Below are 13,689 nucleotides of genomic sequence, written 5' to 3'. Positions count from 1 at the left end.
CTTGATCAGTGAAAAGAAAAAAAAAAAATAAAATGCAGGTTTCTGCCTATTAATTTGCCACCTTCTGTCAACAAATATGGGACCTGATTCTTTTGCCTAAAAGGTAGGTGGCTGCTTCCATTTGATGATACACTTTAGGGCGTTTATGCTTTGCTCAGGTACCACTCTCCAGGGATAAGAATATTCTGTACCGTATCTATCAGGTCATTGCAGATGTCTGCATGTATCTCAACTGGCACCCAGTATTGCATTTTGGCAACTACGTGAATCCCACTCTGTCAGACAAGACTGGAAAATTTCTTTCCATTCCCCATTATTTCTTCAATGTACTTCAGTAAACCATCTGTAATTTTTTCAGATGTGAACTATTACAACTTCCTGTCATCTTGACTGTCAAAATACTTGATTCATAAATGAAAGCAGAACAACAAGAAAAAGTAAAAATGCCAGCTGTAATGGGGAAAACATATTCTGTGTAATGCAGCTTAAAATGTTTATAGCTCTATAGATCATGTAAATGTGGTGTTTTGTTCCAATTCAGTGCAAGAGTATACCTATCATTATTGAAATAAAGCAAACAAACAAGAATACTGCTGTTTCTGGATTTTCTTTTTATGTTACCTACATTAAAGTGATGTGTATATACTCTGTTAGTATTGGGTTTATGTCTATCTTGTAGCATTATGAATCAATGTATCTTGACAATGCCTGTTTTTAATTCTTCAAACATAGTATCTCTTAAAGAGCTGCTTTTTTTTTCCATTTTAACAGATTGATAAAGATGTGTTGGATACCCAGGTCAAGGATAGGAAAATTCAAGAAGCAGCTGAAAAAGCACGAAATGAAGAACTTGGTATATTCATAGATACTGTTGTATTTCTGTGAAGAGTTAAATGTAATTTACCTTCTGTTTCTGGCTTTCTTTTTCCCTTCTTGTATTTCAAACTGCCATATTTATTTCCAAATGGAGCATATCTCCTTGAATCTTGCTATATAGCTCTATCTATATAAATCTTATCAATTAAGAGATATATGTATCTATAAGCATAATTGTAGGCTTTTTTTTTAAATTCAAACATGCAAACTGAATGCTATAATGTGCAGTGCTATTTATGTTTGTACATTTGCATTGCTACAGTATTTGTTTTCCTCAGTATCTTAAGATTTAGATTGCCATGATTAAACTGGTATACATTTCCTAATAGGCTGGAATTTTCAGTGTTTTCTTTTAATAAGTGTTGACAAATAGCATTCTTTAGAGACCTGAAGATATGAGAGCATTTAAAAAAAACTTAGTTAATACTGTTCTTCTCAGAATAGTGGTGGCAAATTTGTTTGATTGCTTTCTTGTAGAGTAAGATTGCTTTCTTCTCTGGCCATTCTTCAATAGAATATATAGATTCTGTAGAATCTTCTATAGATTATTATTAATCTTAGAAGCATGAGTCATGCACAACAGGGCTGTGAGTAGGAGCCATTGCTGAGTCAGAACGCGTAGCCACACAAATATTTCATCCATGTCCTCTGACCTCAAAACCCTTTGTGGCCCTCTGTGTTTGGATTGCTTTCCTGTGGTATCATGTGAAAAGGTCGCACAGACTGAGCTCTCTGTGGGTTTCAAGAAGAGCTGGAATGGAGCTGCCAACTTCCATGCTGTGCTTCTACAGCTGCTTGTGATTTTCCTGGCAGAATACCTATCAAACTCTGACTCCTAGGAAACTGCCTGAAGCAATGTGTAGTCTGGCAGCAGAGGAAATGATCTTTTCTTGTGAATTATATTTAAATGGCTAGTTTTGGGTGGGATTGTTTGTTGTTTGTTTGTTTTTCTTTAGAACTAAATCAATTACAGCATTTTGATTAAATGGGCAAGAGCTATTAAGCTCTTCAAAAACTGTCAGTGCCAGCCAATTCTTTCAGTGCTATGGTTAGAAAAATCATTGGAACTATGAAACAACTATCTGTATTCCTTCCTTTCATTGGGAGCCCAATTTTAATTTTTTTTCTTAATAAGCAACTTAATACATTTCAGTTGTAACTGAAACTAAAAGTACTTGGGAAGAATTAGTATACAGTACATTTCATGTGTTACTGCAAGTTTTAATCAAATGAAACCTCATAGTTCTAGAAGTATTTATTATTGTCTTTGTTTCACATGCATATATTTCATTGTAACATTAATAAGAGAATTAATTCTTAAAAAACTGAAAGTATTTTATAAGTAAATGTTACCAACATTAGAGTGTTTGCTGGGAACATAGATCAAATACTCTTTTCCAAAGTATAAAAGTTTGAAGACTTATATTCTATTTATTCCTCTTCAAAATTTTATTTTCCGTCTTACATGTGAACTTCCATGATACATGTGCACTTCTAAGAACTGTATTTTCGTTGTGTTCGTTTCTCTCTAGCTAATGAAATGAAGCAAAATGACAAGATCATGTGTATGTTAGAAGAACGACAGAAAAATGATATCAGAAACATAAATAAGGCTATCAGTGAATTTCAGAAGAATTTTCAGAAGCCAGAAACAAGACGTGAATTTGACCTATCTGATCCGCAAGCCCTAAAGAAGGATAGACCTGCTCGGCTTTCAGACAGTGATCCTCGATGTACTGTATCTGGCTTGCAGAAGTTTATGGGTGAAGACTTAAACTATGATCAGAGGATGAAATTTCAAAAGGAGCAGTTAAGAGAGTGGTCTCTTCAGCAACAGAGAGACTGGAAGAATGCATTAGCCAATCAAAAATTTGCAGGTAACAAAAGAAGATAATACGGTTTTAATTTCCTTTTTGTGAAATTCTGGTGTATCTGACTGACAAAACTATGGTATAGCCTATTGTGTCAGAGTCTGACATAGCAGTATGTTAGTATATTCAATATTCAGCTTTTGGAAATACTGCAGCAGTTTTTACTTTACAAGCTCTAATGTATTCAATATCTCACTTAAGAAATACATATTTAATAATGTCATGATTTCATTTCTGTTTTACACCTCAAATGAAGTATCAGAGCATTCTGAAAAAACATCTATGTTTTGCATGCTAGATAGTATGTTTACTTCATCAGACCAAATTGTCCAGTCTTTATGGTTGTAGAGCAGACAAAATAATACTGATTTTTCTTTTCTAGCTTGTTATGAAATATTTTTTCTGCAGTACTTAACGTGCTTTTTCATTTTAACTTTATCTAAATGTTAAGACAAGATGGGTTACATAATAAACTGATGTCATGAGTCACCTGAAATTCCAAGATGGAAAGCTTCGCTGGTAGGATTTCGACATAGTTATGTAATTCAGCCCACTGCAGCTGTAGCTCCTCTGTCTCTCTCTCTTTCTTTCTCTCTGTCTTGTAGTGGCTTACTCATATGGCACATTATGTCCATGACTACTGACTAAATTTAATTTTAATCTAATTTAGATGATCTTTATGACAAGAATAGAATTGAACTTGACCAAAAGACTATGGCGCAACAACGAAAAGAAGAAGAAAACAGGCGTGCTGTTTGTGCAGCTACTAAGGATTTCAATAGAACCCAGGTAAATTAATGTTGGGTTCGTTTGTTTGTTTTTAAAAACAGTGGAGACACCGAAGGAAAACAAGATGAGCAAAAGTACAACGAGTAATGATGTTTTCACCCAAGTTTCTTAGCATCTAACTTCCAAGGTTGTTTCAGTAATTGGAAGATAGAACGTATTCTATTTATTCTACTCTATTCTCTGTGAGATGCATCTGTGGGTCCTGAAGGACCTGGTGGACGAAGTGGCTAAGCCACTATCCATCATATTTGAAAAGTCGTGGCAGTCTGGGGAAGGTCCTCCTGACTGGAAAAGGGGAAACATAACCCCCATTTTTAAAAAGGGAGAAAAGGAAGACTTGGGGAACTACAGGCCTGTCAGTCTCATCTCTGTTGGTTGATGAGAAGCTCAACATGACCCAGCAATGTGTGCTTCCAGCCCAGAAAGCCAACCGTATCCATATCTTGGGCTGCATCCAAAGCAGCGTGGCCAGCAGGTCGAGGGAGGGGATTCTGCCCCTCTGCTCCACTCTGGTGAGACCCCCCTGCAGTACTGCCTTCGGCTCTGGGGTCCTCAGCACAAGAAGGACATGGACCTGTTGGAGGGAGTCCAGAGGAGGCCACGAAGATGATCCGAGGGCTGGAGCACCTCTGCTCTGAGGACAGGCTGAGAGAGTTGGGGTTGTTCAGCCTGGAAAAGAGAAGGCTCCAGGGAGACCTTAGAGCAGCCTTCCAGTACCTAAAGGGGCCTACAAGAAAGCTGGGGAGGGACTTTTTACAAGGGCAGGGAGAGATAGGACAAGGGGCAATGACTTTAAACGGGAAGAGGGCAGATTTAGATGAGATATGAGGAAGAAATTCTTCACGGTGAGGGTGGTGAGGCAGTGGAAGAGGTTGCCCAGAGAAGCTGTGGCTGCCCCATCCCTGGGAGTGTTGAAGGCCAGGTTGGATGGGGCTTGGAGCAACCTGATCTGGTGGAAGGTGTCCCTGACCATGGCAGGGGGGTTGGAACGAGATGATCTTTAAAGTCACTTCCAGCCAAACCATTCTGAGATTCTCTGATTCACTTTGTCCTCTACAAGGATCTAAGTATCTGTCTAGTTACTTTCTGTCAAAATTCTCCCTCCTCGTTCTCAGCTTGCTGACCAGAGGGCAGCAAGAAGTCCCCAATCTCTCAGGGACTTTTAGTCTGTCAATGAGGGTACAGCAAAAGCCTCCCATGCTTCTGGTTTTATATCAGTCACTGGATAATCTTAGCTGTGTCTGCCTGCTTTCCTTTTTGCTTGTGTGGAGACATTACTCCCAGTAGATTTTTGTCTTTATTGCTTATGTTAATTTCACACAACCACTGTTGGGCACTTTGGCTGCTTCCTTGGTATTTGCATACATATCACTTGGTTGTTTACCAAGCATGCCTTGGAACCTATTGAAACATGACATGAACCTTTCTCTGTCTGTCTTAGTATCATTACCTGTCATGCTGCAGTTCTTTATCTTACTGCACAGATATTTGTTTTCTGCTCGGCTTATAGCTACAGCTCAAAGGGCTACATGGATGCTATTAGTTTGGTTAAACTATATTTGGTGTGAATTAGCTTTAAATTTATTTAGTCACATCAAAAATAAGCCACAGTTAAATTACCTACATCAAGTATGGTATCTTTTGGTTGAAGTCTATAAGCATGCAAGTCTTTGTGTAAGTGTTGCTTGAGCCTTTCAGGTCACATTTGGCATATAATTTTGTTTATAGATAGCCCAAGGTAAATGAAAAGGCTTTTACTGCTTGCAGTCATGGCTACTGAACGATATTTTATATGAATAGCCACAAAAGTACCCTAAGTGGCTGGTGCACTTACGGTAGCGGTAGTATCCCAAATAATTTTTGTTATACCAATTGATTCCACATAAAAGTTTCTGAATTTGTGACAGGATTTGGGGATGGGGTGGAGCGGGAGGTTTGTGTTTGGTGTGGATTTTAATGTTTGGGCATATACATTCTACTTGCCTTGTGTGCATATCAAATATATAAAAAAGACTTGCTTTTTGTTTTTTCTAACATAAGGGCATGATAATGGAGGTTGGGGTGACGGTCTCCTCTTAGTTCTTACTGTCCCTTGCTGTGTTGTATAGATTGGAGTTACACCTTGCAGCTCTTTTTCTTTCTGAGGTAGGTAGATAAGACCACAATAATGTTTTCAGCATTTTCTTTTTTTGCTGAATGGTTAGGAAAACCTCTTTGCTGCTTTTCTTATTAAACATGCAAGCCAGAGGTTTCAAGTTGCCAGGCCTTTCAGTGATGTTGTCTTAAGAGAAAGCTATGTTACAGAGGGATTTTCTGTACATCTTTTTCCCAAGAGAGAAAACTAGGGCATTCAGCCTGAGAATGAACTTCAGAGAAGAAATGTCTGTATCTGACCACAAATGCATCGAACAGAAGTCTCCAGCAGTTTCGCCATTCTGAGTACCCGGTTTGAAGACCATAACCTCTTAAGGGTGCAGTCTGACACTGCGTTTTGCTCTACCTGTCAGGGACTGCCAAAAGAACAACTCCTTTTTCCTGTTCCCTGCGTTTCATTCTTTTTTTTTCTGCTGTGTTTCTTGCAGTGGATCTAATGATTGTGAAGCCTCAGGGTGGTGTTAGATCATTTCTGAAATCCAAAAGAAAAAGAACTCTGGTCTAGAATGAGTGACTGCTAGATCTGACTGGGAGGAGTGAATGCACAGTCTGAGGTGGCAGTAAAGGAAGGCATAAAGCAAACTCACCCTTTCCAAGGCAACCTGCAATTATTGTAATTTGGATAAAGTATAATAGAGGAATGCATCTTCAGAGAGGAAGAAATTTCCTAGAGCTTGGCTTTATTATCTCCATGGTCATCACCTGTAGTCCTTGCGATTGCCAGTGTCTTTAGGAGATGTGAAAAATACTTCTTTTTAAACCAAAGCCAAACAAAAAAACAACATAAAAACCAGCAAGTCATGTTCTCCAGGAGAAACATTTTTTGGTCAGCCTGCTAGTCAGTTAGTAGAGAATCCCCAGGGATGACTGGAGGTAGGGTATCTCAGTTCATCACAGCCTGTCTTTGCTGCAGGATTTGATGTTGGTGCCCGCTGTGCCAGTGGTTCATCTTCCTCCACTTGCCATAATACCATTGCCAATGACTATTGCTGACAAACTTATTGCTAATAGTTCTTTTTGTTCTTCTGGAATTAATGAGCAGGACTGTGAATTGGTGATATGTTTGGTACCATACTTCCCAGTGGTGAAGGATCCTGTACTGTAAGCATTTTGAATGTGTGTGTAGTGTCTAGAAAATTAATGCTATCCTTTCTCTCAGATGTTCTCTCACCTAAGTATGTGTTAACCAGGAATACCAACGTAGCTTTTGTCCTTGGTATAAGAGAAGACTTTTATTACAAGCTTAAACTGTCAGTTATTCCTTCTGAAATCATTCATACATAAGTAGTAATCATTTTAATTTGGCAGGCCAGGTAACAGAAATGAAGGCTACCTAAGAGTTCTGACTAGAATATATATTTTTCACTTCTTTTGATGTGATTGGGATTCCATAGCAGAATGGTACTGTTGCAGAAAGAGGTTTCTCACTAAGGATAATAACCCTTGGGAACGCCCAGTTTAGCAGTACAGTGGTAGATACACCAATTGTGTTCTTGAAATCAGAAAGAAAGAGTCTTCTTGCTTTATAGAGCATAGGACTTGAATCCTTTCCAAGACACTTTGTAGATAATGCTAAGAAAATGAGAGGATGTGATTACGAAGGATCTCTAATTTAATGACCTTATATTTGTAGACTTGTTAACAATCTTATAGACCTTATGTAGTTAGAATTTATTCCTGGGCATACCACAACAGCTTGACAGTTTTCCTGATAGTGTTGTTACCATGGACATTTGATGGCGTTATTCTGGTTCCTTACTCGCTCAACATTATGCCATTACTAACACATTCAGAGCCAGCAGCCACTTCAGCAAAATAGCTTTTCAGGCTTTGAGTAAATTATATGTTTACATTAGCCATGGAGCTTTTTTTTCCACCTGAAATGAAATATTTGAATGCCTAAACGTAGAAGAAGAAGGGATACTTTTTATCATTCTTTGAAGTGTGCTGTGCAAATATCTTTTATCACTTACATCCTATTCTTGATACTCAATATGTAGAATCATCAATATTTCAAGATTTTTACTATGTTTTCAGGCATGAAGGAATGTAGTGCATGTACTGATTTTTAAAAGACCTTGCAAAGCAGAAGTTCCTAGCTTGAATCTGCTGGGTATGCAATTCCCTACTATGAGAAAAGTATCTGTGTAATACAAAGAAAGGAATTGTATTTACTATACAGATTAATAATCTGTATAGTAAATAATCTTTCACAAATATAATAATAATTGACAAGTATAATAATCTTCATAGTAAATAATCTTTCACAAGTTCCTAAGACCCTGGATAGGTCACTCTGGTCATCTGTGAGCTGTGTGACTTAGTGATAAGGACTTCAGAAGCTGCACATTCCTTTAGTCCTGTATTGACAGCAGTTAGTTCCTCACACACTCAAAACTTGGTGTTATTCTAACCATGTGAAGTCCTGGCCTCATAATGCATCTATGTGCATTTCTTCTTTTGCTTTATGACTTGAATCAACAGTGAAAGCAAGCATTTAGTAGTAGAGAAGATATATAATGTTGGACCACAAATCAGAATACATGAAGGAGCATGCATTTGTGCATCTGTGTTTGTTTTTTTTTCCATGCTACAGCAATGAGTTGTGTTTTATTAGGGATTTGACTTGATAGGTTAAATCTGATGCATTTTCTGAGTTTAAAATCTTTGTTTTGCAGTGTTATTAATCCTTGTATAGTAGTGCTAAATGCGTGGCTATGCAGAGAGCTAGGAGTTTCCTCCAGTAAGATTCGCAGGTGGCTGAGAAATTTTAGGCTCTTCCCCTTACTGAGAAGGTTAGGGCTATAAGGTCTAAGTGCCTTTTTTGGGTCTGTTGCTAAATCACAGTAAAATGACATGAATAAAGTGATCTAAATAAAATTTACACATTTTAAGCTTCAATAATTCTTCATCATAGACCAATAATTATGTGAGGTCCATCCAGAATGACTTTGTTAAACATGATTTACTCTGGAGCATTTTCAGAACTAAAAAATAATTGCTCAATTTATAGCATTAATAAGCTAAAACTACATACACAGCTAATTTTGGTTCAGTGTCCCAAAATATCATATGCTTGAAAAATCTTTGGGTGTTTTGTTTTCTTTTTTCTTGGAAATTGTAATGTCATAGTTCCTCTGAGGTTGTTATTGAGTCTTTCGAGGGGGAAGAAAAAAAACTTCAAGGAATGCATTTTGGATTAAAAAAATTGCTTTAAAGTTCTGGTAAAAATTGTACTCACTGACTTAAGTGAGATGGAAAGTGGCCTTTAGTTTCCAACATGTTATTACATGTGTTGGCAGAGCCGAGAATTACTAGATCTGAAGTTGATGTTTTGCTGCTTGAAATTTGATTTGCTTGAGTTTTTCCCATTTGTCTAAAAGTACACATTTTCTTGCTTTAGAGTAGAGTGTACATTCCTGTTAGATGGCTGGTAAGTATTTTTAAATATGAAGTTCTCTGCATCATCTAAGTTAAATTGTGGCTTAGCTAATTTATAAGTCTAAAAAAATGAACTTTTCTTTTATTGGTTTGTTTGCACATCACATAATTTTGTTATTTTCATGAAAACCACAAGGCTGTTTTCAGCCATGGAATTAATTAATCTAGGATAGTAGTATTTGTTATTTCTTCTTCTGTCTGATCGCTGACAGGTTGTTGTCCATTTTTGCTTGGAACAAATAGAAGTTGCTCTTTGACAGTCTCCAGGCCTGATGCTTCGGAGAACTGCTGTCATCCAGATTTGAAGGCCATAATGTAAATGTAGAGATAAACCCAGATTAGCAGTCTCCTCTGGTGGCACAGGTCACTGTGCTTGCTGAGTTAGGATTCTTCTCCATAACATTTGCAAAGGAGCAGGTTCCCACTTGTGCGTCTAGATAGTCCTGTCGTTCTCGGGTGTTTATATCTTCTAGTTGCTCTGCTTACTAATTTTCAACTTCACTTTATTGCCACAGAAGACTGTTTTACCTGCTGTGACTTTCTTGATGCAGAACCTTTTACTTTCCATTTGTCCTCATCCGCTTTCTAAATGCGTGTGTTCCAACCAGTGAACTACTAATAGGCAAGAAAAATACAGAGCTGTTCTGCTTAACTTGCAAAGTGAATATTCTCAAGCCAGTGATTTTTGAACAGAGCATGAGACAATCCTGGACAAACTGGAGAGATGGGTATCTGCTGGTCTGTTGCAGTCAAGATATATGCGTAAAGCTACATATGTGAGAGGCAGGTCTGGCAATCTGTGCTCTTTGTGCCCTAGCAAGAAGGAGATTACCTATCCTCTGTGCAGACAGAAGCTGGCACTGTACATTGTTCCAGATGTTTTAGTTCATGCGTTACAGAAGAATGAGACAGGATTAGAAATGGATGATGCATAGCATGATCATTCTATTTTGAATTAGTTTACTTAGTCTAATTCTTCTTTGGAAGGTAATAACTTTAAAAGTAAAATCATCATACTTGCTTTCTGGAGTTTTGTAAGGGGAAAATTTCCTCTGAATAGGAGACTATGACCTTATAGTGACATTAGGAACAGTGATTTCCATAGGAAATGCGTATTATAGTTTCTAATGCTACAGATATATTCACATCGTGTGATTCAAGTTTGCATTTTGTATCAGCAAAGGGAACAGATTCAAGGCTGCATCTTCAGGCTTGACATGGGCAAGACTCTTGTCTGTTTTGTTTGTTTTGAGTGCTTAACCATGCTCTCCACATAGATTTGGTATGTAATATATATAGTGGCTAGTGATTCAAGATTGTAAATTTTTATCAAATTTATTTCATTGTATCTAGCCTCCAAATATCAGCTGGTGTTTGCTTGTGGATAAATGTGAAATTGTTTTTTATTTAATTCTGACTTTTTCTTATAAAACAAAATTATTTTTCCCCAAATTACTTGCTGTGTGTGATCTGACAACATCAAAGAAATGTATACCATTAGATTTTTCAATCTTGCCCAATAAGACCATGATCATAGTATTCATATGTGATACTGTGTTGACAACTGTATGCAAGTTGGAAAGAAATCTGCTATGATGTGCTAACTTTGTTGCATCACTTAGTATTTACAAGAGAAAATATTAACCGTCGGTTCTCTCCTTTCACTGAATTTAGGCTGCTGAACTAGCTGAGAGAAAGAAGTTGGAAAAGTATCAAAAAATGAAAGATGACATGGATGAAATTTCCAGCCTCCTTCGAGGGGACTTACTTTCTGAAAACCCTGAACAAGCAGTCAGTTCCTTTGGTAGACATCGTGTGATCACAGATCGATGGAAGGGAATGAATCAGGATCAGCTGATGGCAATCCGTTACACTCAACAGCAGCAAGTTCTGGAGAAACTGGTATTTAAGCTTATGTGCATATTCTGTATTCCTGTTTGTAATAATATTATAGACACTGTTTGTAGAATAAAATATTATCGTTTGCTCTACACATCCTGCTATAAGACTGTGTTTTCCATTGATCCGAATTTTATCCAAACTTTAATCAATCAAACTGAACACAGTGTCTCTGAAGCAGCTGGGAAATGTCATGGAGCAGCAGGAGTGGGCTGGAGCCCTGGTGTTGGGCTGGGAGGAAGGTTACTATGAAGCCCAGGGCCAAGGGGCCTGGGGCATCTTGGGGCATGGTCCATGGTGGCCCAGCTGAGGAGCAAGGTCCTACGCAGCCTGAGACCCAGGCTTCGTGGTGCGGTTTAGAACTTGAGACTGCGTGAGCTGCCTGCAAGGGATAGGCAGGAGTGGGCTGCTCCATAGGGGAAGAAGAGCCAGGAGCTGAGGATGAAAGCAGGGCAGGCTGGAGCAGTCTTCTCATGCTCAAGGGTACTCGAGCAAGACAAATAGAAGCAGGTCCTGCTCATTCATATTTCAAAGTCTTAAAAGTTCATGAATGTGAAGGAATTTCCTTTCTACCATCCCACACAACTATGAGCCATGCTCTGGGATACAATTACAATAGAAAAACTAAATATTGCTGATAATTGCTGCTCTAAAGTTGTATGGAAGCAGACAGCCAAAATGACTGAGTTAGCCGTATTATAAGCCATACCAATGTCTACTAACTTCTGACCTCAAGAAGTTACAATTCTTGCTAACAAGAACTTAAAAAAAAAAAAATTATGAAAAAAAAATTGTCTTGCTGCTCTGGGTTTTTAGAGGAAGCCAATATGTCAGAGAGAAATAGTAATCTACTTCTGCCAGGCAGCAGACTCTAATTTTCTTACCTTGTGCAGAGGTAGGAGTGTCTTGCTCCCTGGAAAAAGGACAGCTTTCTTATTTGTAGTATCTTACTTCTGCCTAATATATGGGCTCCTACCTAGTTTGATAATGCGTACTTTTTCTCCCTATTTCAAATGCTACCCCTAGTGTTCAGTAAAGGCAAGCAAGTTTGTTTGGATGAATTTACCAATCTGACTTTATATATACTGTTTCATATTTGAACAACGAGAAAATGAAGCTTTTTTTTTTTCACTCCTGTAGAGACTAAAAGAGGAAGAACGCCGAAAAGATGCTGAATGGGACAGGCAAAGCATACAGGCTGCAAGAGCGCAGTTGCTTTTAGAGCGGCATCAACAACGACAGAATCGGGAACGCCGCCGAGCTTTAGATAACTTAAACGCAGAGCTATCTCAGGAGCAGAAATCAAAGTGAGCACCAAAAGCTGTCTTCTTTTCAATAAAAACTCTTTACCATTAACAAAATAGTTTGGCTTTCAAACAGCTTTTTTCTTGTATTGGTTGTTACTTTTTTAATGCACTTGTTACAAGTTTATAATTTTTAAAAAAACAATTCAGCTTAAGTGTGTTTTTAGTACAATTTAAACAATATTCCAAGAGTAGGTTATGATAGTTACTGACTTACGTGTATGAAGTAGTAGCTGGAATTCTTAAAAGTGTTCCACTGACAACAGATGGTTTATATACATGAGCAAAATAGAGAATAAATACAATTAACAATTAGCAGAAAATGATATCAGGTGTAAACCAGTACATGTTTATTTAATTCACCCAAGTTTTCTGAAACAAAAAAAGGATGGGTATCAGTAGAACTGCTGGTTTCTGATAGTTCATGGTTAAGCTAATGGCACAAATGGAGCTTTTCCGTAATGTATGACAAAACTAGATGAACCTTTAGCTAACCACTGGACATATCTTGGTGGACAGGTCTTGTGTCTGCTGTAATGGGAAAGGATGAAGATAATATGTGAAGGAAAAAAAAAAAATCAAACCAAGAGATTCAGTTTTCTATTCTTCCAGTCTTTTTTTGTTTTCTTTTTTCTTTTTTTTTCTCCATCGTGCATGCATACTTACATTTTGCAAAAGAATTTCCAGTACCTGATGCTTTCCTATTATGAAAGGAAAAATTCAGAATTGTGTTAATTTAGTTTTTCACTGTGAGATTTTTGGAAGGTTATTTTAGGATTAAAAAAAAAAAAAAAAGCTATATTGAGACATAGCATACATTTTGGAGAAAAAGATCTACATATATTAAATTCCATTTCTAATAATTCTGAATTTTATGAGCATTTATGAGTGTTTATGCATTACATCTTCTTCAGGTTTCTCAGGTTACTTCTATATTATAATGACAAAACAATTACTAACTGCATTTTTTTTTTTTTTCATTTCTTGCTAGGAACATTTATCTTAAAGAAGAAGCATATTCAAATTTTCCAACAGACCAGTATTATGCACAGTTTAATACAACCAGCCGATGACATTCTGGATAAATCGACCTGAAATATACAGAAGTATGTAGACATATTAAAGTTTTTAATGGAGCAATCCCATGGTTTATTATTTCTATCTGTTCCCTGCCCTGTTCAAACAGTGCACTCAAAGCTAAAGAAGTCTGCTAGATGACACCTATTCTAAGAAGAGGAAAACATAGTAATTTTTAAACTTTATTGTTTTTCTAAAAAGTACTAGTCGGTTCAGTAGTAGGTTGTTTGACTATTGTGTCTCAGGCTTAACTGTGATATTTACATTATCCATGCCTT

The 13,689-nt window shown here is 37.4% G+C and overlaps 1 protein-coding gene across 1 annotated transcript; it reads left to right on the top strand.

Moving 5' to 3' along the window:
• Positions 1-771: 771 nt before the first annotated feature.
• RIBC2 (RIB43A domain with coiled-coils 2) lies at positions 772-13,407 on the top strand (the record flags this gene model as incomplete). The annotated part of the gene is made up of 6 exons (XM_009709516.1): positions 772-853; positions 2,409-2,753; positions 3,418-3,536; positions 10,806-11,033; positions 12,171-12,337; positions 13,326-13,407. Coding segments are annotated over 6 exons (1,023 nt in total), but the record flags the coding sequence as incomplete, so codon positions are not given.
• Positions 13,408-13,689: the final 282 nt, after the last annotated feature.

The sequence above is a fragment of the Cariama cristata genome, unplaced genomic scaffold, assembly GCF_000690535.1.
Source record: "Cariama cristata isolate BGI_N322 unplaced genomic scaffold, ASM69053v1 scaffold19301, whole genome shotgun sequence".
Classification (NCBI taxonomy): domain Eukaryota; kingdom Metazoa; phylum Chordata; class Aves; order Cariamiformes; family Cariamidae; genus Cariama; species Cariama cristata.
This window is presented reverse-complemented; position numbering and strand designations above follow the sequence as displayed.